The sequence below is a fragment of the Pygocentrus nattereri genome, chromosome 29 (assembly GCF_015220715.1).
Source record: "Pygocentrus nattereri isolate fPygNat1 chromosome 29, fPygNat1.pri, whole genome shotgun sequence".
NCBI classification, from domain to species: Eukaryota; Metazoa; Chordata; class Actinopteri; order Characiformes; family Serrasalmidae; genus Pygocentrus; species Pygocentrus nattereri.
In genome coordinates, this window is record NC_051239.1 from 5,131,985 (window position 1) to 5,158,490 (window position 26,506).

At 41.8% G+C, this 26,506-nt stretch overlaps 1 protein-coding gene across 1 annotated transcript in view; it reads right to left on the reverse strand.

Moving 5' to 3' along the window:
* The window catches only part of si:dkeyp-14d3.1 (transmembrane protein 132C), a 361,378-nt gene that overhangs the window by 214,349 nt on the left and 120,523 nt on the right, over positions 1–26,506 (reverse strand). Inside the window, exon 2 of the mRNA XM_037536000.1 lies at positions 20,568–21,459. Coding sequence (XP_037391897.1) covers positions 20,568–21,459 — 892 coding nt within the window. The remainder of the gene's footprint in view (positions 1–20,567; positions 21,460–26,506) is intronic.

The following is a 26,506-nucleotide window of genomic DNA, read 5'->3' on the forward strand; positions in this document are numbered from 1 at the left end:
GCATTTCACACAGTAAACCACCCTGAATGACTCTACTTATATCTTAACCATTTAATTGTCCATTTAAATGTTATGTTAAATTGTGTCATTTCCCTTTTAACATGTGTAAATTACCATTAGCAAGTGAGACAAACGTTTTTTCTTTCATTTTTGTCTGAAAGGACTAACCGCTATGAGAGCCAAATAGCCATCTACAAATTACATAGTAAGTGGTGATCGTCGGGGTCCAAGCACCACATGCCTTATGCAGCCAGTAGAACACAAATGATGGGTAAAGATTTCAGAACAATCCCAAAGGATGATGATTTGCTAATTTTCAAACACATTGACCTTTCAACCTTAATACGGTAAGCAATAAATTAAAAAAAGGCAAAATACCTAGAAAACTACAGTCTTTGACCTGATCTGTATTTGCTGAACTCACTTCAATGCATCATTTTCTCTCAGAAACAATGCCATCAGATCCTGTCACAGCTTGCTGGTTTCTGGACTTGTTATGTTTTTCGCTGCTCATGAGTTTTCATGTCTGGTGGTGGTCCTGTGGTGGTCCTGTGGTGGTCCCTTTCCAATGATTAATGGAGTAGATGGGAGCTGATTAATCAAACAGTAACAGATGGGCCTCAGTCTGTAAATGGACACGTACAAAGTGAACCAATACGGCAGGTGTTTCTGACAAACTGTCCAATGAGAAATGTGTTGAAATATGATCACTATACAAGTTTTCATTTGATAACTTTTTTCAGGTTGTGCAGCCGTGCTGGAGACAAGACTGGAAAAGTGTGGTCCATCAGTGGCGTTATTGTGGAACCCCTATCAGACAAATGATACTATTACAATACAAAGTATGCACTTAAAAGGGCAAAGCAAGTCCATTTCCATTGATCCGAATGGAGAAGCAAATGTAGTCTCCTTTAAGTCCATAATTACCGACCTATTGTGGTTCCTGATTCCAGTAAAGAAGCAGAGCATTTTCCTTTAACGTAATCTCCCTCTCTCTCGCTCGCCCACTCGCTCACTCGTCTCTTACACAATGTCCTCAGGATATCAGATTTCCGGCTTTGGCCCACGATTTCATTTGCATATAAACCAGCTTAATATGGGGGTGTCCTGAATTACCAATGACTTGTAACCATCCTAATTACTGCATCACAATGACTGCTGAAAACAAATTATGTTAATAAGCGCAGATTAGTTCCAATTTTTGCATGCAAGTTATTTCTTCTCCTCCACACTACCTGCAGGAGAACAGCCGGCTTTACTTAATTCCAGAGCAAAAATTATATCTGAAGATGAAATGTTAAGAAACGTTCAGAAAATCCCAACCTACAAAAAAATTGCTCATTGCTTTCTGGTGACTTCAATCAGGTTTCAACCACTTAAATTTATTACCATGTATGCCTTATTACTCAGTAATTACATGGAAATAGAAGCTGGAGTTATTCCTAAGCTAAAAGAGAGGAAAATGGGATCCTGGACCAACTGGAGTCTCCGGGCCATTTAAAGTATTAAACACTGTTGCTGATAAGATGTATAAAGAGGCATTTGCTTTCCCCAAATGAAATTAATATATAGAAAGAAACCCTAATCAAATAAACATCTATTATAAAGATCAAATGAAATTAATATCCAGAACAAAGTTGTAATACAATGAATATCCAGAATGGAATTCCAATCAAATTAATATTAATAATGAAATTGTAATAAAATGAATATTCTGAAAGAAATTCTTTTCAGAATGGAATTCTAATATGTCCAATTGTAAATGCCCAAATTGAATTGGAATAAATAAATTTAAAAAATGTCATTCTAAGAAAAGTAACACACAGGACAGAAATTCTAATAAAATTATTCATATTCTAAATAGATTTATAATATTCCATATATTTAGAAAATGTTGTAACAGAGTTAATATACAGAAATAAAGAAGCTTAAATAAAATTAATATCCAGATTGAAGTACTACTACAATGAAAATCTGGGATAAAATTCTAAAAAATAAAATACTATCCAGATTTGAGTTGTATCATAATGCATATACAGAATGGAATTCCAACAAAATTAATATTCAGAATTTAGTTCTAATAAAATACCCAGAATGAATTTATAATAAAATGTATTATGAGGATGGAATTCTAATAAAATAATATCCAGAATGAAGTACTAATGAAATGAAATTCCAGGATGAAATTCTAGTAAAGTTAGTATTCAGAAATGAGTTGGGAGAAAATGAACATCCAGAATTAACATACAATAAAATGAATATTCAGGACTCAATTTTAATAACATATATATCCAGAATTACATCATGACAAAATGAATATCCAAAATAGGATTTTAATAAAAAGTATAGAAGAAAGCTGAAATAAAATTAATATCTAGAAGGCCTCATATTGTAAATGAGTAATTAGTAAAAAATGCATGATTCCAAATATTATTTATCATTTACTACCTTCTTGTGTCATGATTGGCTCCTCCCACTCCTCCATGTGCTTTTCTGTTTACTTTTTATCGTCCATGTGCTTCTTTGTTTGGTTTCCTCCTGGTTCTGCCCCCTTGTTTCTTGTCTCTGCCCTTGATTGTTTCCACCTGTTTTCCACCTGTGTCTTGTGAACCCTCGTTAGCCCTCTTGTATTTAAGCCCTGTGTTTTCCTGAGTCTAGTGCAGGTCTTTGATGTGTTGGCTGTATTGTATTGTATTCATGTGGTGTTTGGTTCTTGTTTGAGGTTTTGTGCTCATTTTGTCCCGCCTGTTCCTCCTGCTCTCTCTGTATCTCCGTTTTGACCATGACCCTAGATTTGCCCAAAATAAAACTCGCTTATCTCGCCTCCTCGCTCCCCACCATCATGTCTTGTTGTTGTGTGGTTTATTATAGTTATATCTCCATTATGACTAATTACAATAAAAGTATGACTAGTAAAACTTCTAAACGAGAGCGATTTCTCGTTTGCTCAAACTACAAGCACTTTATATTCCGTTGTCATGTTCCGGTTGTCATCTTCCACTAACTGGAATATTTTCCATTCGCCCTTGAGTAATGCTAATAATCCATATTTATTAGCCAGATAGCAGGAGTCTGCATCTTCTTCCACAATCACTGTGGCTTAAACCTAAAATTGGAAAGAAGTGCTGATACACCAAGCATATTAAAGGGTCTTAGCAACTTCCATCCAGTCCCCCCAGTGCCCTGGAGCAGAGTGAGAGAGAGAGAGAGAGAGAGAGAGAGAGAACTAGAGAGAGAGAGAGATAGAGAGTTATGGAAGATTTAGCTATTGATCTACACCTGAGGAAAAAATGCTCTCTGCAAAGAGCACCGCACCCTGGGAGAGTATAATCAGCGTGTGAGAGATTAGAGATGTGGAGAGGGTGAAGCATAAAAACACGCCACCAAAAACGACTCCCTCCGCTCAATAGAGAAAGATTACAGGAGAGCGGAGCACAGGCCGAGTCGATACAGAGCCAGCAGCCGCGGCCTCTGACTGCAGACCCATTATATCACTTATGGAGGAGAGAGGAGTTTGATTGTTCGATGCAAGTTATTTAGAGTTTTATTTGCTTCAGTGCCTGTAACATAACAGTGAGTGGTGATGTGAGGCTGGGGAACAGGCGGCTGCGACAGCGGCAGACATCTGAGCAGCGCTGCGGGGTCCAAATCAAAGCATTACTGCAATGTAATTAGTTTTTCCTGTAATGAAGTGGTGTAATGCTTTACAGCTCCTATAATCACAGTGCATTTCGCTACCTGCACTACTCATACGTTTCTAAGCGGATAGCACTGAAGGGCAGACTCAGACTTCTCCGCAGTGGTGCTGATAGAAACCAGGGGGCACCAATTATGGCCATTTTATTCACTGCCCGAAACCACCAGTGAACCTACACTTCGTGTCTGCTAAGTGTTTATATGGAGTCTTGACAACAGTATGATAGTGATAAATCTGGTAACACTTTCTATGAAATGTTACGTTCGTAAGCATCTATAAACACATTTATAACATGTTATAATGCATTCATAAGGCATATAAATATTTATAAAAATGAAATATACTAATTAACACTTTATAGCCATTTTTATTATGTATTATGATTTGTTAATATAATGCATTAGAAGTAGTGTTAATAACATGTTGTACTGTCAATGCCAAAGACGTCAGTCCCAGCTTGGAGAGCATAAAGACAAATACAGGGTTTATTTACGCCCTGAGATTTCCGGTATTTTATTTGAGAGTGAAGTCTCTGTGGAGTGAAGGCCTGGAGAGGGGGAGACGATAGTAAAGCGCTGTCATTGTAATTTGTTCCCTCGCTGGTTCTAACGTCAAGCGCTAGAACCCTTCACTCTGTAACCCTACACTACACTACAGTGCAGTAATGGTAATTTCTATTGGATATGCAGTGTTAAGTCAGTGCCAGGCTAACGGTGGTGCACATTAACAGTGGTGTACATTGACTTTCCCTCATTGGGTGAAACTGATGTTGCTCTAGTTTAAACTCTGAGATTTGAAGCCTGTAATGAGCTTTTTTGTGTTTTACTGTTTCAGTAAATCCTTCAGTAAATACTTCAACTTGAAGCCTCGGTCTTAACCCTGGAGGAGGCTTTAGTCCAGCACGCTTCACTTTACTTAGATGGGACAAATACAACTTATGAGCTCTTATAATCTGTTATGAACAGTACTTATAATGCATTAGGTTAACAATTCATAATGCATAATAAGCACGGCTATAGCGTAATTCATTTTTATAAATATTTCATGTTTATGATGCCTTATGAATGCATTATAACATGTTATGAATGTGTTTATAAATGCTTACAAACGTGACATTCATACAAAACGTTACCATAAATCTGAAAATAATCCTTTTCTTTCAGGACTGTTTTGCGTCTCGACACCATGAATGGATTTAAAAATGTAACTTTGAGTCCAAAACTATCACAAAACAATGTCTCAGACATCAGCCAGCTTATTCATCACCATTCCATGTACTTTCTGTGAGGGAGCTTTTAGAGACTTTAAATGCCTCCTTGTCCTGATAAACTGACGGGCAGGTAGATATCAGAGATTCTCTAATATAAGAGGAGATGGCAATCCGCTTTGGGAAAGAATGGAACGCCCACCTGAGCCAATCAAATCAGACCTCTTAAACTGCACGCCCGTCATATCAGAGCTTTACCGTTTCAGGAGCTCTACCACGGTTTCTGACAGTTCTTTTACAGCTGTACCTAATAAGTGACATAAGCAGCTGCCCTCACAACTTGGGTTATTACTGTCCCATTATGTTGTCTTTCAGATGACTGCAAGCTTGAAACCATTAGGATGCTTGCAGGAGGGAAAACAGTGACAGGTTAATCTCGTCTCAAAAAACAGATGCACCTGGGGCAAAAAAAAGTAGAAGAACGGAAGAAAAAGACAAAAGTGGTATTTATGTATTTATTTATTTATCGTGAACATCATGCTGTTCATTTTGGCTTCCAGTTGGACAAGAAGATGTGGTTCTAGACTGAATTTGATTTGAGAATTCTGAGATCATTATGTAGTTAATTATAACTTGAAATTGTAACAGAACCCTCAACGGGTTGTAACATGGATACGGAAACACAGCGTCTAATATCTTTTGCGCTCAAAACTGGCCACCAACAGCAGAATTTTGTCAGTTATGATTGGCTATCCATGTATGTGCCCTTCCATGCATGTTTTTATCTCAAGTTTGGCTTGTCTGGCGACATACTAGTCCGAAATAGCGAACAACTGCCTGCACTGAACTTTGTGATGAAATCTGAGCCATTCAGAGAATTGAACCACAGTGGGCTGCAGTTGGTCATGTGGCATGTCAATCAAGCAGCCATGATAGGTGGTTCTTGGCCATGTTATGCAGTAAAAAGTACCAAATCTCTAGGAAGAAGTCTGGCTAGCAAGACTAGTTCAGCTCAGTTAAATCAATTATTTATGAGTAAAGTTGTTTTTTGAAGTTTGTGTCGTTAAGTGTGTTTACATGCACTTAATAGTCCAGTAACTGCAGAAAATCAGATTTTACCAGTAATCCGATCAACACATTTACATGCACTTGAGTAATGGGATAATGGGGAAACTCCAGGTCTACATGAGTCAGACTTCGGATCAGATTTCTGATTTGCAACCAGCCAATAAACTCACAGAAGACGACGCAACTTAAACGTAACGTAAAACTCAAACTTCACGCGTTTTTTAAAAACACAGCACCACTTTAACTGAAAATATGATCGTACATCATCTAGAAGATGAAGAATATTTAAATCCTTCATTTTGTCAAGCGTGACGACGCTGTCCGCGGTCCTGCTGTCTGTTTCACACGTGACTGAGAGATGTGAAAGAAATCCGAGTAAGAGTCCACAGCACTGAGAAATCTGATTACTGAGCTCAAATCCAGCCTCTTTATTGATTATCAGATTTCCAGACCCTACTCTGATCCAAGAAATCCGAGTGTGCCATTTACATGACCATTTGAATAATCTGATCATGATAATCGGAATATGATGGTATTATGGAATGCATGTGAACGCACTCACTGTTATTTTTAAACCATCTAGTGGATTTTTCCAGTGTATGTATTTTATTTAAGCAGTAGAACACAAGAGGGAGTCATTATCAAGAAATACCATCACAGCTGTGATTTGTCCGCCGTAGATCATCACAGCCGTGATGTTATAGTGATAACTCACTCCTCCAGTGTTCTCCTGCTTTAATACAGCAGTTAAATAAATACAGTAATACATTAATAAACTGGCCGTGAACGCGGCGTTTAATATGTTTTAATGTTCAGTTCCTTCCTCCAAATTATAGCTAACAAGCAGCTTGTTGCTACGTCAGAGTAACGAGCTCCGCCCACTCGCTGCTCAGCCGGCAGTTCATTCTCCAGCTCCACACAGATGAACTGACAGTTTGGGAATTTAGTGTCGTCTCATCTTCAGAGCCGGACCAAATCGGCTGTCGGTCAAATGTGATCTTAAAAGTGTCCGTCTTCTGTTTGTGGCAAAGTCAGAAGTAAAAACGTTTAAATGGCTTGAGCGGCTCCTACAGCTGTCAAAGTCGTTGCTTAGCAACAGCGTCTCAACGGAGTGATACAGTGTTTGTGAGAAACCTGGGATGTTATGGCGAAATAACAGCGCAGTTAGACGCTTCACAACCAATCAGCTCGCGCGGTCAGAACCGACTGTTGTATAAAGAAATATTGCAAACTGATGTTAAATCAGTGACCCCACCTTCAAAACGAGCATGTCCACACTGCCTGAGCACCCTGCAGAAAAAAATGACCCCAACGTTCTACCTCCTGGTTCCTAAACAGCATTAGCCAGGGTTAAAAACAGGCTTTGAGACAATGTTTACTATCACTGGCTCTTGTTTCTGAACAAAGCTCTCCTGTCTGGCGCAGATTTGTGCGGCAGGAGTGAAGTAATGAGTGGTGAGATTTACTTCCCAGTAATCCCATTACAGTTCGAGAAGTCATTTGTAATGCATTACTTTTTTAAAGTCGCTACCGCAGCACTGTGTCTGAGAGACTTCTAAGGCAACAGTCCCAGTGTTTCAAACGCGCCGTCGACCCGCCGGTTTGGTGCCTTTTGAAAAATGTTGAAACTGCCAAAGCGCAAGAAAACAACAAAAGGTGTGTGTGTGGGTGTGTTTGTGTGTGTAAGCGCATGTCTGCATGTGCAGATAAGCAGCTGCAGAAGACCAGCCGTAATCCAGCAGGAATATTACAGTGTTTACTCAGGGCAGTGGGTGATTGCTGTTTTATTTGAAGTTAGCCACAGGACGCGCTTCCACCGGCCCAAATGGAACCGCGTGTTTGAAACGGTTTTTCCGCACAGCACGACGTGATAATTAGAAACCAGATTGGGAGAAGAGGCTGGCGGTGCTTTCTTTGAAAATAAAAATGGGAAAAGAATGAAAAAGAAGTAGAAACTAGCAAACCATTCAGCTCAGCCATCATCTGATACAATTTTCAGATGATGAAAACAGAGTTTCAGCTGCAGTACAACACTAAAGAAGCACCTGATATGAAGTTATCCTTGTTCTGACTGATTGACAGGCAAGTACAGTAATGTGCAGAAGTCTTAGGCGCCCAAGACACCTTTTTCAAAATGTATTTATTTGTGTAGTTTGTGTTTATTTGCTGAGAAAAGAAAATAGTGATGTTCTGGATGTTAACGTGTTTGTTTACCCATCTCCAAGCCTCTCCTCGAGGAAGCCCAGTATTATATGTAGTTAATAAGCAGCTCCTGGTTTGACCAATCAGTGCTCAGTAAATTGAGCTCATGATGTAATTGATGATATTAACGAGTCTCTGTGGCGGCTGTGAAGGTGTTGAGGAAAAATATGGACCCGAGAAATTCTTGTTACTTTTTATTGTTTTTCTGTTTATTTGAATTATGAATACGACTTTATTCTAATGTATATTGTGATGAACTCACTGCTGAGGTCAACTGTTTAAAAATCAGCTTAGACGCCTAAAACCTTTGCACAGAACTGTAGATACGCCAAACCACTTAACTCACCATCTTAACCCTCTACTGCACGAGTTATAAGAGCAGTTTTTAAATCATATTTGAGTCACTTTTCTTGCATAGAAAGTTATTTATTAGTAAATATCTTTCTTTTTTTTTTAATAATGTGTGCAGGCGTCATTTTTGGGGTTTATTGCCTTGAAGCAACACTGTGCCACAATGGGAAGGAATGGTATGAAGCCCTGAAGTGGTGAAGTGAAGCCTTGTGTTGCTAGGGCAAAACCTAAGAAACAAGCTTTAGATAGCAAACATGTCTTGACCGACTACATTTGGGGTCTGGAGGAGAATTATGTTACTTGGATTTTTCTCCATTACTATGATTCAAAAATGCTATGTGTATTAATTTTAGGTAAGAACTGATTTTTATCTCATCCATCCATTTTCTAAGCCGCTTCTCCCTCAGGGTCTCGGGGGGGGGGGGGGGGGGGGGGGGGGCCTATCCCAGCGGTCATCGCAGGGCAGACAGACAGACACAGACAGACAGTCACTCACACCCAGGGGCAATTTAGCATGTCCAATTGGCCTGACTGCATGTCTTTGGACTGTGGGAGGAAACCGGAGAACCCGGAGGAAACCCACACAGACACAGGTAGAACATGCAAACTCCACACAGAGAGGAATCTGGTCACGCGGTGGGTAGCGCTGTCGCCTCACAGCAAGGAGGGCCTGGGTTCGATTCCCCGACCGGGTGACCGGGTCCAGGTGACCAGGTTCCTCTCTACCCACCGCGCTACCCACCGCGCCACCGTGCCGCCCAACTTAATTGTAATATCTAATCCATCTGTGCTCACATATCAGGAGCTTAACATAAGAGTGATTCATAGACAGATTAACTTCAGATTAACTACAGACTGAACTGAGACTCAGCTTGGACTCGGTCAGACGATTGAGGAGTTAGATATCATCTGCAACCTTATTAGCTAGTGGCTAGTTAGCACGGCCTAGTACTGATGTCGAACTGATGCTGTGGCATCAGGGGAGAAGAAGAAAGAGTGGGACGCACAGGGAGTGCTCTTTAATCTACATGGCATGGCAATCTGAACCTTTAGGACAGATTTAAAACTGGTTTTAAGGCTCTGAATGACCTTAAAGCTCCACTTACATCACCGAGCGTCTGTCTGTTTATGATCTTAGATCTGCGGATGTTGATCTTCAACAAACACCTTCAGTAGAACACAGAAAACGTGAAGAGACTCATTCAGCTATTCAGCTTCTAAACTGTGGAGCTCAGTTCACTTTTTATTAGACAGTCAAGCTCAGTGCTCACTTTAAAAAACGTCTAAAAATGCGTCTATATACGATTTTAAATTGATACTCATCATTTATTGTATTACTGTTCAGCTTTGTCACCTGACACCAGCATAAAAAAGTGCAAATTAAACACAATATTATTCTTTTTTTATTACATAATAATACTAACAATAATAATATTGTGGTGGGTCCTTCTCAGTGTGTTGTGCTGGTCTGAGTGGATCAGACACAGCAGTGCTGCTGGAGTTTTTAAACACTGTGTCCACTCACTGTCCACTCTATTAGACACTCCTACCTTGTCAGTCCACCTTGTAGATGTAAAGTCAGAGACGACAGCTCATCTGCTGCTGCACAGTTTGTGTTGGTCATCCTCTAGTCCTTCATCAGTGGTCACAGGACGCCGCCCACAGGACGCTGCTGGCTGGATATTTTTGGTTGGTGGACTATTCATAGTCCAGCAGCGACACTGAGGTGTTTAAAAACTCCAGCAGCACTGCTGTGTCTGATCCACTCAGATCAGCGCAACACACATGCATTGCAAACGCTCGGTCCTTCTGTACAAACTCACCATGTGTTCTTACGTTGCCGTGGAGGTAAAAACAGCACTGAAGGGGGCGATAGAGTACAGCTCAGAGAGGGATCTACTGTTATTCCAGCAGCCTCAACAGCTAAACGTGGACAGTAGAGGAGCGTGAGCTTCTTTACCTCTTCTCTTGGACTGGAAATGCGATAGTTAATCATATTTTCATGCCATCTTTGCGTGAGACTTACGTGGTCATTTGCTATGGCAGTTGAGAAGCACGCTGGGGGCACAAGACCGCTTGGTCAGGCTTGGCTGTCGTTATAGCGCCCCCTTGCTGTGACGCTCAGAATGCAGCTCGCATTTTTGAACACAACTACGCGTGAAACCCCGTCTGCATAGCTTGAAGCGTCTGCGTTCGCGTCCTCGCGTGGAGAACGTCTCAGACCTAACACACTGACTTACAAAATCACAGGAAACACTTCAGCAAATGAGGAAAACAAGTGAATTGAAAAGCATTGCTTCACCACAGGTGCGGCTCCTGAGCTGCGCTGTGCTAATAATTACCATCCTGCTCAGCGTCACATGTTCAAATCCTACGTTTCTATCCTGATGCCAGAGGAATCTTTGAAGACGGGAGCGCCTCCGTCTGCAAAGCTCAGGCTGTCACTGAACGACTCTCTCAGCATGAAGAGGATGTGAACCATGTGTCACTTCGCTCTCACACATCAACTCTCAGCTCAACTGCAGGCAGTGTGGGGGATCCAGGAGAGCATCCAGAGACACGGAGACGATGTTCTGCAGCACCTTCTATACGCTCTGCACAACAGCAACAGACTCACTTAAAAACACTCGTAAAAAAGAAAGTTCTTCAGTGGATCATTAGTAACGAAAATGGTACCATGCACATTGGAATGGTTCTACAGATTGATGGAGAATGTGTTGCAAATGGTTCTGTATAGAACATCTTTGAAAATGGCTTTATGTACCACCAAAAAGAGGTTCTTTTATTCATACAAGCTCAACATTACAATAAATAAATCAGTTAAGAGTATAATAGGAAAATGTTTCTTTGGTGAAATCTAGAACCATTTTCAAAAATGTTCTACACACTTAAAAATGGTTGTTAAGTAAAGGAGTTGGTTCTATTTAGAACCAGGAACACTCAAAGAACTTTTTGCATGAATAAAGGGTTCCTGGCATTGTGAAAGCGTTCTTCAAAGTGATGAAGAATGTGCTGTAGATAGCTCTACAACCCCAATTCCAGTGAAGTTGGTATGTTGTGTAAAACATAAATAAAAACTGAATACGATGATTTGCAAATCATTTTCAACCGATATTCAATTGAACACACTACAAAGACGAGATATTTAATGTTCAAACAGATAAAATTCACTCATTTTGAATTTGATGCCTGCAACACGTTCCAAAGAAGTTGGGACAGGGGCAACAAAAGACTGGGAAAGTTGAGTAATGCTCAAAAAACACCTGTTTGGAACATTCCACAGGTGAGCAGGTTCATTGGAAACAGGTGAGTGTCATGATTGGGTATAAAGGGAGCATCCCTGAAAGGCTCAGTCGTTCACAAGCAAGGACGGGCGAGGTTCACCACTTTGTGATCAACTGCGTGAGCAAATAGTCCAACAGTTTAAGAACAACGTTTCTCAACGTGCAACTGCAAGGAATTTAGGGGTTTCACCATCTACAGTCCATAATATCATCAAAAGATTCAGAGAATCTGGAGAAATCTCTGCAAGTAAGCGGCAAAGCAGGAAACCAACACTGAATGGCCGTGACCTTCGATCCCTCAGGCAGCACTGCATTAAAACCCCACATCATTCTGTAACGGATATTCCCACATGGGCTCAGGAACACTTCAGAAAACCACTGTCAGTGAACTCAGTTCGTCGCTCCATCTACAAGTGCAAGTTAAATCTCTGCCATGCAAAGCGAAGCCACATATCAACACCACCCAGAAACGCCGCCAACTTCTCTGGGCCGAGCTCATCTGAGATGGACTGACACAAAGTGGAAAAGTGTCCTGTGGTCTGACGCGTCCACATTTCACACTGTTTTTGGAAATCATGGATGTCGTGTCCTCCGGGCCAAAGAGGCTTCGTAGTAAAAGAGTGTGGGTACTAGACTGGCCTGCCTGCAGTCCAGACCTGTCTCCCATGTGGCGCATTATGAAGCTCAAAATACGACAGTGGAGACCCCGGACTGCTGAGCAACTGAAGTTGTACATCAAGCAAGAATGGGAAAGAATTCCACCTACAAAGCTTCAACAATCAGTGTCCTCAGTTCCCAAACGCTTATTGAGTGTTAAAAGTGCAAAAAACAATAAAGTTTATCCGTTTGAACATTAAATATCTTGTCTTTGTAGTGTATTCAATTGAATACAGGTTGAAAAGGATTTGCAATTCATCGTATTCAGTTTTTATTTATGTTTTACACAACATACCAACTTCCCTGGAATTGGGGTTGTATATAGAACATTTTTAAAAAAGCGTTTTATAGTAAAGAAAATGGTTCTATTTAGCAGTATGAACACTTAAAGAACCAACCGCATGCTTTACAAAAAAGGTTCTTCTACTGTGACGAGTCAGTCATCATAACAACAGAAGAACCCTTTTTGGTGCTATATTCAAAAAAACTCCTATTCAAAAAGGTTCTATACAAAACTCTCTACAGTACATTCTCCATCAATCAGAACAATGATTTTGCCATGGAAACCAACTAAGCATGTGGACAGCTCTATGAGTGTTCATGGTGCTGCTTAGAACCATTATTTTTCCTAAAGTGTCCTTTAATGTTCTGCTTAAGTGTTTGGTAGAGACATTTCGAGTCACTGTATATGCCAATAAGTGTCATCTCGCCCGTTTGGTACATATGAATATTTAATAAATTGTTGTAAATAAATAAAACGGCAATTATTTTTATTATTGCCCAACAAATAAAAAATGCAAAAAAATATCCATCGCTTTTTTCTTGGTGAGGACATTAAAGGGTTAAAGAACCATATTTTGAAGGAGTGTATTTCCACTCCCTGAGGCTCCACTATCAAAGTAAAAGGCCTTACATTTTACTCCACTGCTTTCTGCACAAACGTGTCATTTCTCCTAAATCTGGCCTGGAGAAATACTCAATTTTCTAAAATATCCCCACAAACATGATGTACTTTCAATCTGGAGCAAACCAGTCATGACATGATAACCTTTCAGAAAAGGTGAAGGGGCTGGTTGTGTTTAAACTCTGTTCAGGACTAGAACAGAACAGAAACTGTTCATCGAAGTGATATAACTACAGGGAGATTCACTCGAAAGAGGCCCCGGATATCCTGTAATAACTCTCTCTAGGATGAACCAATCTGAACCAAACACGTGCAACGTGCTCCTCGGCATATGGAGCTTCGAACAACCTCAGATGCCCCTGCGTGAAGTGATGAAGTAGGCGCTGGACAGCCGTCATGATGTTTAACCCCTTCTGGGCGCATATCCCCCGTACCCCTTCACTCAGTCACTCGCCTTCCCATCAGGATGGTGGTGCACAGTATTGAGCATCTTCATGCGCGTCTTCATGGAGTGAACCTGTTGGGTCAACAATTTGCTTAAGCGACGTCAGAGTGAATTTAGGGAGAAGTTAAGTGAATTAATCCCACAAACGGGGAAATTCCACCTCCGCATTTAACCCATACGTGAAGTGAAACACCACATACACACTAGTGAACACACACACACTAGGGGGCAGTGAGCACACTTGCCTGGAGCAGTGGGCAGCCCTATCCACGGCACCCGGGGAGCAGTTGGGGGTTAGGTGTCTTGCCCAAGGACACCTCAGTCATGGACTGCCGGCTCTGGGGATCGAAACGGCGACCTTCCGGTCACAGAGTCAGATCCCTAACTTCCAGCCCACGACTGCCCCCAAAATATAGGGTTCGTGACATACCCTCAAAGAGTGTTATTTAGAAGATGGTACAGAAACTGGGAATGACCGGACCATTAATCCCATCTCAATCCAAAAATCTTGCAGGACTGGTTTCACAGGTCTCGGAGGAAGCCTGTGTTGCCTTCACCCTCCTAGCGTTAACAGCATCATGTTATTGGGGGAGTCCTAACTAGCAGGTGGAACTGGAATCGATTATATTTGGGGAGAATAGTGGGTAAACAAATGCAATTGCCTGGAAACCTCATTTAACATGGACTGAGGATCACACTGCATGGCGTTTCGTTCAGATTGCTTCAGCCTAGCCTAGTATTGCAGAATATTTGGGGTCTCTTTTGAGTGAATCTCCCTGTATAACAACCAGAATAGCTCACAGTCCTCTTACTATTACTACTTAAGCAAGTGCTTTTTAAGCATAAAAGCTTTTGAATTCTGAATAGAAGATGTTTTGGCATAATAGTTTAGCTTTAAACCGAAGTACAGGAGGCCTGATTTCATTAAACGTTGCTTCATTTGTGTTCTGTTTATCTTTATGGGAAAATTCCTTATGTTTCTTCACAAGCTATAGTGTTAAAATAATAGTTGAGTGGTCTGAATATCTGTACATGTATCTGTTTGGTCTGTATGAGTTTGTTTACTTTAGATTTGCCTGGACAAAATATCATATTATTTTCAAGCGACTTTCAGAGAAGACCTAATGCCTGGGAATGCAAAAGTATAGGCAGGTATTCTTCAGTTCCCAAAAATCAAAAGGCCTACTTGAAGGTCTACTATCATGTTTGCTGCATTTAACCCGCTCAAAAAGGCCAGGCCCAAAGTTTTATGACACAATCCTAAGAATAGTTCAGCCAGTTTGCATTGAAGTCCCTGTAGTTACTAAATCAAGTCGGGGATTTCAAGGGGTTAAACTGGGTGGTAAATTCTCTTATTACATTGTTCAAATAAAGCCAAGTTTTGAGCAAATTTGGTTAAGATAGAACAGAAAATCATCCAATCAACCATCAGGATTAGTAGATACAGCCAGGCAAGCTCTCTCATTGGTTAGGACTTCAGGATCTGATCTGGAGAACATGTTTGATCAACCACCAACAATTGGGACCTAACAGGCAGGTATGTTTTGATTTTCAGTGGGTGGGACCAATGAGAAAAAACGTCACTCTAGTCCTTCTGGAAGATCTAGAAATACGAGCCGCAGTCTAAGCAGGTTTCAGTTAGTTGGTTAGAGAAACTCTTTACTGAGTCGCTGCCACAAAGTCAAAAGGTTACGTTTTTTCTTAAATGTGTTCTTGAGGAAGGTCCTAAGAAAAAGGTCTAAGTCAGACTCATGACGTGTACTTAAACCGCAGAACTGTTCACACCGTTATGCTCTTGAATGTGGGTAGATTCTGTTAAGAACTTGGGAACAAACCCCTACTAAGAAAACACTGGTGAGTGTTGGTCTTTAGTAGGTTTTAAGAAGACATTTCTTTGGAAAGGAAGAGTTGGTGAGTGAGACCCAATGTTTTCCACAAGTTTCAAATGTCTGTGTTCAATCTAGAACACCCCAAAATGTTCAATGTTATAATATTTTGATATACTATAAATATCAAAAGAGACGCTCACAAAAAGAGGTGCTTCTTTCTTGTTTGTCCGACTGAGTTCTGGCATTTAGGGCCCAAAATGAAGGCCTAGTCATGATTCGATTGCATTGCTAGATCTGTATTGCAGTATATTAATTTGGGTGGCATGGTGGCACAGTGGGTAGCTAGAAGGGCCAGGGTTCAATTGTGGGGGCCCTTTCTCTGTGGAGTCAGGCCAATTGGCGATGCTAAATTGCCCCTGGGTGTGAGTGTGAATGGACATGTCTGTGCGTCTGCCCTGTGATGGACTCGCAAACTGTCCGGGGTGTTTCCTGCCTTCTGCCCGATGACTGATGGGACAGACTTCAGCACCACCCCCTTCTACCTCGACATGTTAAAATATCCACAGAAGCATCTGTGATTAGTCATGCTGCCCACAGCATTCCACTAAAGATTCAGTGACTGGACAGAGGCTCTTTTGCATATTGCACTGTCATTATTTCGTCAGTATCTTGTGCTGAACCATAATAAAGCTTGATTAATTGGATCCAGCAGCCTTGCTGGTATAATTCAAGCGTCTTGTCCGCAGGTCTATAGATCTACAAAGTGAAATTACTAATCCTGCTAGCACCCATTTTCCCTGCATTTAATGTATAATACTTCATCATTAAATACCAGTTCATGAGTTAATATATCATTTAATGCATCATATTTCATCATTACACGTCAACTGGAATGCATCGATTCCAGATAACAGCCCTCTCACCGCCACAGGAATCTGCAGGCTTGAATCAAATTCGTGATGAAGCACTTGAGACTTGCCCCCCACGCCACCCCCAAGCCCCAAAAGACTTGATATTTGACTTGGAGTCTTACATAAATTGACTTGGACTTGCACAAATTGACGGGAGTGTCTCAGTGGAAGGCTTTTAAAGACCGTCTTTAAAGCTGTTGTAATCTGCATAGATCTTTCGCTCGTGTGGACAGAAATGCGGCAGGATGGTCTTTAGAAAGCCAGTAATGCAGCCAACTATAATTATGTTGTACTCGAAAATATCAGAGTCGTTTCCCTGCTGGTCACAAGGGCTTTTTAGACCAAACAAACACACATACCTGGCAGCATCTGTTACAGCTCTGGTCCTATCTACATCTCTCAGCTGTGGGGTTGGAGATCATAAGGAGGCTTTGGATGACGTCCAAAAATGTATTTCCTCCTTTTTTCCCGCATACACAATGACCGCTAAGACCTACAAAGCCTGATGAACTTATCCACGCCGTCGAAACAGAAGCTTTGGATCAAGATATTGTTCGCGAAAGAAGAAACACACCATGCAGTCATTAACCAAATTAACCAAACAAAAAGGTATTAAACTTTATTTTCCTCACTTTTTTAAACAAAACCAAATGATCCCTCATCAGTCTATACAGTCCATATATGAGTTGAGCTGGAAAAACAGTTTGTTTTGAATTTATTGTTTTATAATGTCACAAAAACTGGTTTATTAACTGATATCTGCCAATTCGGCCTAGAGCACTTTAGCCCCGCCCATTCACACAGAAGTTATAAGTTATAAGTTATAAGTTATAAGGACTCTGACTGTGATTGGTCATAATCACAGCTATATTCATTTAGAGACCTCCCCCTAATGGTGATTGGTCCTAATCACTGCTATATTCATTTACAGACCTCCCCTTGACTGTGATTGGTCATAATCACAGCTATATTCATTTAGAGACCTCCCCCTAATGGTGATTGGTCCTAATCACTGCTATATTCATTCTGAGCCCACCCCTTGACTGTGATTGGTTCTAATCACCACATATTTTTTTTTCCTAAGACCTTCCCCTGAGTGTGATTGGTTCTAACAATCCATTTTGTTATGAGCCCACCCCAGTCAGCGATTTGTCCTAATAACCACATGTTTTCAGAGACCTCACCCTGACTGTTATCAGTCCTAATCATCATGTAATTCATTCTGAGACCTCCCTCTGACTGTGATGGGACCCATTTATGGCGTCCTCTGTTCAGAGACTTCCTTCTGACTGTGATTGGTCCTAATCACCATGTTTGTTCTGAACCCTCCCCCTGACTGTGTTACTACTGAATGAAACAGGCTTCTAGCAGTTCTGAGATGTACACCAAGTTCTTAAAAATGCTTACAACAGCCAGTCCGGCTGTAGTGTGAGTATGTCTAGTTATTTTGTTGTTTAAAGCACACTGTTGTATTTAAAGGCACAGCAGCAAAAACAGGCTAAGCGCTAAAGGTTGTAAAGCGTAAAAAAGATTTATGATTGTTATACGAACGACTGAACTGTTATAAGTGGAAAAAATGTGAAGATATGGGCCTTTAAATATACAATGATGAATTTATCCATGCCATTAAAACAGCTGCGTGGATTTAGACCAAGAAATTACTCCCAGAAGAATACGCCACACATCAATGAACCACAATAAGAGGCATTTGAGAAATACTGAAGCAGTTCTGATGTCTTTATTTCATAATATTTTATTTTAGGGAACACATATTTGGGTCTATTAACGTTCTTGTATTACTCTTATTGAGAACGCAAAGGGTATTCTAAAAGAAAGACCATATCATGGCTTTTGGTGGCCAAAATGATTAATTAATAATTAAGTTCATTTCAAGATATTACTATACCACTAAATGGGACTGTGGTATAGCAGTAATATGCTGATTTAATGAATGTGCTGTTGTAATGAATATTTCACACACACATTTTCTAAGATGCTTGTCCCTCACGGTTTGGTTGGAGGGTTGGGGGGGTGCTGGAGCCTCTCCCAGCTGTCATCGGGCAGAAGGCAGGATACACCCTGGACATACACATTCACACCCACACTCACAACTAGGGGCAATGTAGCATATCCAATTGGCCTAACCGCATGTCTTTGGAGTGGGAGGAAGCCCCCACAGGGAGAACATGCAAACTCCACATAGAAAGGCCGGGGAATCGAACCCAGGCCCTTCTTGCTGTGAGGCAACGGTGCTACCCACTACGCCACCGATTGGCACCTCTAATGTGTGAAAACTGTAACTCTACATGAGAATATGTAGCATGAATTGACCAGAACCATTAGCCAATTGTCTTTGCACACAGAGGAATTAGACCTCCGCATTTAACCCATCCATGTGAACACACACACTAGGGGGCAGTGAGCACACTTGCCCGGAGTGGTGGGCAGCCCTATCCACAGTGCTAGGGGAGCAACTGGGGGATAGGTGCCTTGCTCAAGGGCCCTTCACTCACATACAGTTGAGGGCATTGAACCGGCAACCTGCCAGTCACAAGGCTGGTTCCCTAACCTTCAGCCCACGACTGCCCCTAACAAGAACTAACAGGAGTAAAAGGTTTGCAATTATACACCAATAAGATGTCAATTTAGGTGATCCCTAAATCGATACACATGACAAAGTCCTTATAAAATGTTTTGTACATTATTAATGATAACCATATGACAGACCTCCAATTCCGCACTAATCCAGGTCACACACCTTAATGCACAGTGTATATAGAAGTATAGTAGATATAGAAGTATCCAAATTGGGCTTTATTGAACCAATATTCAAACTTCCAATATGTGTTCCTTAAAATAACGTGTTGCCCTTTTATCTCAAAGAGCTGAAAAAAGCAGCAAGAAGACATTCTCATTGGTCACCAGCTTCCAGCCATCACTCCTGAAAAGCAAACTTTCCTATAAGTGATGCACAACAATGCGCCGCAAGCTCAGCACTTGCCCTGAGTCGGAGGTCTCATCAGCTCGTTAGTCATTGCAGTCTGCTTTCATTTTCATTAGCATGCTAGCATCTCCTTCTACTACATCATTGCACATTAGCTCCTTTCCCTTTACAAGGGCTGACAAATTGGCTTGACCTCTTGTCACGTCGCATCTCTTATGGTTTATAAATGTTCTCACCCGCCGTGATTACGATCGGAGGAACTCACAGTCATTACGCTAATGGAGGCGCATTCTAATTGATGACATCCTCATTTGCATTGTGTGTTAATTACCTAAATCACTTAGCTGCATCTGCAAATTCTAATTAGTGCCCACCGACTCAGCGAGGCTCAGTGATATTTTCCCTCGGAGATGAAAATGCTTCTCTGCCCGCCAAGGTAAATAAAAAAAAAAGCTGTGCTAAGTCAAGCAACCACAAAGTGAAAATAAACTGAAGTGAGGGAGTTCAAGCAGTGAGAGCTAACAAGAGTCATCAGAAAACGGAGGACAGAAAGGTCTGTCCACTGATCTGAAAACAATATGTAACGATTCTGGCAGACCAGCAATAAAATCTTATTCTGGGAAAAGCTCAGGCACACCAGCTTCTACTGCACCAAAAGTTGCTTCAAATTATCTGTGATGGAGTGAACCAGTCAAATAAGATAAGGTCTAGAAATGATGCCAATATCTTTCCATAAACCTTTTTTCAAAAGTCCATCAACTAAAGTTCATCCACAAAAACTTTAAGAGGCACTTTATCAGCCTCTGCTTGAATGCAATTGCACTGACCAGAGAATTTCATCACTGAAAAATGTATCTAGTTTTAGGCTTAAGCTGTGAAACCAGGCCCTGAGGGTTTAAACATGAGAACCCTGCCATCATCTTCAATATAAACTGCCTGAGTGTCTCAAATGATCTGCGATGACATGAACATCTAAGAATCTCAAACAATTTTTCAATTATCCCATTTGCAAGAGCTTGGAGGAGAAAAACCTGCAAAGAACTTTGCTGAGAAAACTGGCAGCCCTACCTCAGAGTGAACATTTCCACAGGTGAATAGGGTGAAGCAGCCACGTAAGCCGACACACTATCCCTCGGCCGGACCGGCGCTGATGGCACGAGCACTGCAAAATTCCCGTCCAGCCGATGCTCTGACAATTCCGGGACAGCTGGTGTCCGGAACAACCTCACGCTTCCGATCCTCCGCATGGGTGTAGATGTGGCAGATCCAAACATATCTTCTTGTTCTAATCGGGCAGAATTCCTGACTCCAGATTCCTCGCCAAGGCACTCACTGCTTTCCACTGAGTGAAGGGAGTAGTAAAGCTCCACAGGAGTCCCTTTGGACAAATCCGTGCCTCTTTGGCGTCCTGGGACCACGCTAGGAGGCGCAAACCAACCAGGAAGAGGCTCCAGCTCAGCAACACAAATGCCCAGCTCACTCCGAAGCCTGCAGCTGCCACGAACTTCTTGTGTCTCATGGAAGGCAAACATTCGCACACAAGGCAACTTGTCCACAGTGCTATAGTCATCCCAGTCCCTCCCAGCTATGTAGAAAAGTACCTGAACCTTGGGTTTGTCCAGGTAGATCTTCTCTGTGAGGACAAAAGTCTGCACCTTCCAGTTGAAGGTGAAGAGGGTGGAGGAGGCCACAAAGGTGCCAGGGGTCTGAAGGAGCTCCAGAGGTACAAGTTGCTCCACAAAGAGTGTACCATAGCTGGCATTGATGATTGGAGGTCTCCTGGCCTGGTGGATGAAGAAAGGTTCGGTTCTGGCGAGGAGGCTGGAGTTGCGCATGAAGTCCTGCGTGGCCTCCTTGAGGAAAAAGGATGACTCGGTGTTGAGCAGCTGGTAGCTGACAGGCAGGTAAGTGGGGGCGGAGGAGTAACGCTGAAGGCTCTCCAGGATCCGGCTATCTGTAACTGACATAAGAGAGAAGAAAAAATGTAAGGAGATTTGCTCAGAACAGGGTTAGATGTCACTGAATCCCTCTCCTGGGAACATGGTACCTTCTAGCTTGTGGGTACCTTCTCTTCATCATTACGTTCTCCTGTGTCTTGTTACGCCTGCTTGGTGACTTTGGATGATCCCTGTCATGAATTTTAAAGTAATTGGACTGGAATGGCTAAAAATGTTGAAAAGAGGTACATAGGAAAACTCTATTTATCTGTTTTTCTGAGTTGTAATGTTTCACCAGTCAGAATATACTGTGATACCACATAAACAAAATAGCTGTTACCAGTTGCTGATGAACAACTGAATGCAGAAAAAAAATCCTGAAGGTTACAATTTTGGTGACATGGCCATTTTCTGACCTTACAAACTGACAAGGACCATTTGATTCAAGCATACAGTCCTTGGTACGTCTCTAAGCTCATCAATACTCCTGCATTAACTTGTTTACTATATTTCTAGATTAGTCTACTAGCTTGACCTTAGTCTACTAGCTTGACCTTAGTCTACTAGCTTGACCTTTGTTACCCATTTCTTGACTCTGTATCACTGATATGCCTATGAGAGCCATGTGCTGGGCTCTGACCTCGACTGTGGCTTATGAGAAAGATTAACAGACAAACTTCAATAAACCGACTTAGCACGTGTAACACATTTCTTATATCTTCCCACAAGCTCATTTTCCAGAGCTGGAAAGAAACGAACAAAAACCCAACCAAAAACTTTGCTATGTCTTTGAAACTTTTAGGTCTTACTTCGGGGATAAGCAGATACATAAGTTGGCACACCACCTATAGAAGCTGGAAAAAGACTCTAGGGTGTACTGGCTCACAGATGCAGGATATATGAAGACTTTCCCTGAACAGTAAACCCTCCTCTATTCTGCTTCTTCAAGCTCATCTAGGATTAGCCTTAACAATCACCTCCCTGAATAAGACCACTTAAAGTGAAGTCCAGAACTGTTCCAAGAACAGCTAGCGATGACATTTATTGAGGAAAATCTCTTCTGCTGTTAATGCTACTAGCTGCTGAAGGCCATCATATCCTTAGCAGCAGAACCTCCAGCACAAACATTGATCTCTCCTCAGTCAGAAAGTGCTGAGGAGACTGATGAGTCCCGATGATGAGTCTGGCAGTCATGAGGAGGCCGATGTGCGCACACACACACACACACACACACACACACACACACTATGGAGAGCTGTTATGAGTGCAATAAAATGCCTTCTTTAACATTAAAAGTGGACCTTTCAGAGCAGTTTTATCTTTAAACTGCGTTATGATATCGCTTCCCTCTAAATTGGATGCAATCAGCCATAAAAGGAATATAACTCATGGTCATTTGTAACCCTAATCTTTGTAATTTGTAATCTTTATCTTCTAAGGAATGTTTGCAAAAGTCCTGGTCATGGTCTTATCCTTGAAAAATCATGATGATATTAATATGGAAATATGATGTCTGTACAAGATGGGAGGATTTTCAGGGGAGGCTTTTATACTCATATGTAAAGTGTACTGTATATATTCTACCAGTGATGGTAGAATGACAAAAGCACCTGGATCCACTCCTGGATGGCCTCAGTCCAACACAGTCCAGACTTCTCTTTTGGGGTACCTGGGTTTTTTGGGTTAACGTCATAGAAATTCCATAGACTGAATCAGAAAGTTTGCAAACATAATCGTTGGCCATTCGTCCTGGTGGATAATTTGCCTCCTGTTGGTTCTGAAGCTTCAATTCAGGGCTTAATTTACAGTAAACACAAGCATAACAGACAAAACACAGGCAATAACAGTAAAATCTGGTTGTGCTTGAAGCTATTTCAGAGCCGGTTTATGAGGAGCTTGGCCGCTTCCTATTCCCCCCGTTATATCAAAAACAGGGCAGCTAAACAGCAAAGGGGTGCCTGCAAGCGAGTCCCCAATGAATGGGAGTAAATGGAGCTTAACGGCTAAAAATGAAAAGTTAAAATAGTTTCTAATCACTTTCCCAGAACGTTTCTTTAATTTTAGAAAGTAGAAGGATGTATTTCACTAAAAAAGGCAAAGAAATCTCGTTTTTTTTGGGTACAAGGAGCCGGGCTGTACTGCTAGAGCGTGATGATTGATTGGTGAGCGGAGCAGCTCATTGGCTGCTCGTGCTCACAGACATCATGGTCATACATGAGGCACCGTTTTAAACTCCTATAACTCGAGTTTAAAAGCTCTTAAAAATATAACAGCAGTGTTAAAATGTTTTATGCTGTTTTGTGTTCAGGAAATTAACGAATTCTTTCACATTAAATATTTAAGCATTTATAAACTGCGATTTTGCTCAAATGCTACATATCAACCTATTCATTTTGGACTTGCTCGGGAGCGCCCTCTAGCGTTTAAGAAACCTGGAAGACATTGCAGAGCGGGAATTCTCCTCTTTACAAATTCTCTGGCTATGTTACTGCTACAAGTAGAATTAATCCCACTGAGGGATCGTCTGCCTTTGGCAACACTTGCAGCTAATGACAATTCTTTACCTTTCCAGATGAAGATGAAGTTGCCGAGCACTATTATACCACCAATAAGAGCACCAGAATGTAAACAAGGATGGTACACTGATGTGTTAATGGAATGTTTTTGATTTACTTTGAAGAGAGTTTGATATAAGGTGAAACAAGCCGCTAATGCTATTACCATTCAAACTAGCACCCACAAAACAAGTGTTTTTGTTCAGTGAGTGCAAAGAAGAATGTGTGGCTGATGCCAGTTCACAAGACAAGAATGAGCCACACAAATTGATAAAGTTAGTGACCAGAGAAGAACAGACTTTCTGTAAGTTCTTTGCTGTTGTGATGTACTGCTGATTTGACCTATAGAACAACCACTGGTTCCCTAATTTGGTGGTCCGCGGGGACCCCTGGACAGCCCATATTGCTGTTCAGTCCTTATCTGTTGGGTGTTGGGATTAGTTGTGGCCAGTTCCCACTAGGTCTTCTCATCACACAAAGCTAGAGAATGTGAAGGATAGCACAGGCTTCTTCTGCTTCATGTTTTCAAATGACAGCTGAAGACTCATTTACGCCTGATGTTAAATATGGATATGGATACGGATGGAGCCTTATGTCCGTACTTTGCTTTGATTTCATCCATCTTGGTGCACATTTTGTTTTCTGAAAGCTCACAAACACCAGCGAAACAGAGCGGTACCACCGGAAATCGTGGGGGCAGTGTAGCCAATAGTTCAAGTGAGACATGATTAAGTGACCCTTATTAGTCGCACAGTGGGGAAATTCCACCTCCGCATTTAACCCATCCATGAGGTGAAACACCACATACACACTAGTGAGGACACACACACTAGGGGGCAGTGAGCACACGTGCCCGGAGCGGTGGGCAGCCCTATCCACAGCGCCCGGGGAGCAGTTGGGGGTTAGGTGTCTTGCTCAAGGACACCTGAGACACAGACTATCAACTCAGAGGATCAAGCCGGCGACCTTCCGGTCGCGAGGCTGGTTCCCTAACCTCCAGCCCACAACTGCCCCCTTACATTGCCAATGAGTTTCTCTCATTGGTAATATAAGTGAAAAGAATTCTCTGCCCATGTCACAAAGTATTTAATGACCACACAGACCACCTTTGTCTATAATGCTGCCTCTTGCATGTCTTCTATAGTAGGTACATTACTGTGAACTCCTCCACCATCGCCATTTCTGTTGCTGTCAGAAACTTCTGAACTGCCCTTTAATGGATGTCTTGCTTAACGTCCAACATAAAGGAGTCACAGAAGTACGTGGACAATGATGGTTACACCATATTAAATGGACCTATTTTTTTTTTTTTTACATTATGGGAGTATAAATCAGCCTTGGCAGCTCAACACTCAACACCAACTGCCCATTATGTTAGCTAACAGACACCTATGTTGGCTAGAATTGCCCTGAATGCTGGGGGAGAGTGAGGGCCTCATCCACCAGACAACGCAAGGACAATCATTCTCTCTTGGACTCCTGTCCATGGATAACTGTGGCTTCAACACAGACTAAACTCAAACTTCTTCCAGTGAATAACCTTCGAGATAATATAAAAGGTTCTAGGCAAACTGAAGGTTTTAGCTAGAACCTTACAGCCAAGAACCACACAGGAACCTTTATTTTGAAGAGCGTACCCGAAAGTAATAGATGTTATTCATATTTGCTCGAGAGTCATTGCTCATTGTCTGTTTCTTTTCCTATTTCTTATGCTGCTGCAGCTCAGCTGGGCGTCACACCTCCAGCCAGAGCCGTCGCCCAGCCGGCTGCTCAAAGCATGACAAAAGTGCTGGACCCTTCTGCTCTACATGCCTTTTAAATACTATGCTAATTACTGATGAAGCACTTTTTGACCTTACGCTCAAGAGCAATCCACTCACTGATTGCCCCATTCCATCCAGCTTCCTCTCCTCATGTCTCCTTCTTCACTAGTGGCTGAAGTTGGAGGGATGAAAAGCTCCTTTTGCTCCTACAAATTGCTGAGAGGGACATTTACTAATCATTTGAGGGACTGAGATTTACACAGCACATCCCAGCATGTGCCCCGGTAAATGCCCCAGGCGTGTCACACATCTGCTGGTGGAGTGGCTACAATGAGCAAGGTCGAGAGAGAACGAGCAGAACAAATTTGTGCACTGCCTGTCAAAAGTTTGAAAACACCTTATCTGAACATTCCCAAATTTGATCAACACAGCTACTTTTCAATGAAATAAGAACAGACCCATCCCAAGAACAGACTCGTCCGAATCAACCGCCAACTTTGACAGGAAAGGGCCGTTTGATTGACATGCAAAACAACCAACCACTCAATATTACATTGTGGTTTTTTTGTCATGGTGAGCCGACCAACTGCTTCTTTCTGGTGCCTAGTTATTTAACAAAAGTTTGGCCATCTTAGCACAGACTATACACCAGATGGTCAGTGCATTGCAGGGGGCATGAGTGCCTGAAGCTTCTGTGGGAGGAGTGCCAGCTCCTCAAGCCTCTGGACTGTCCTGCAAAACACATTTCAGAT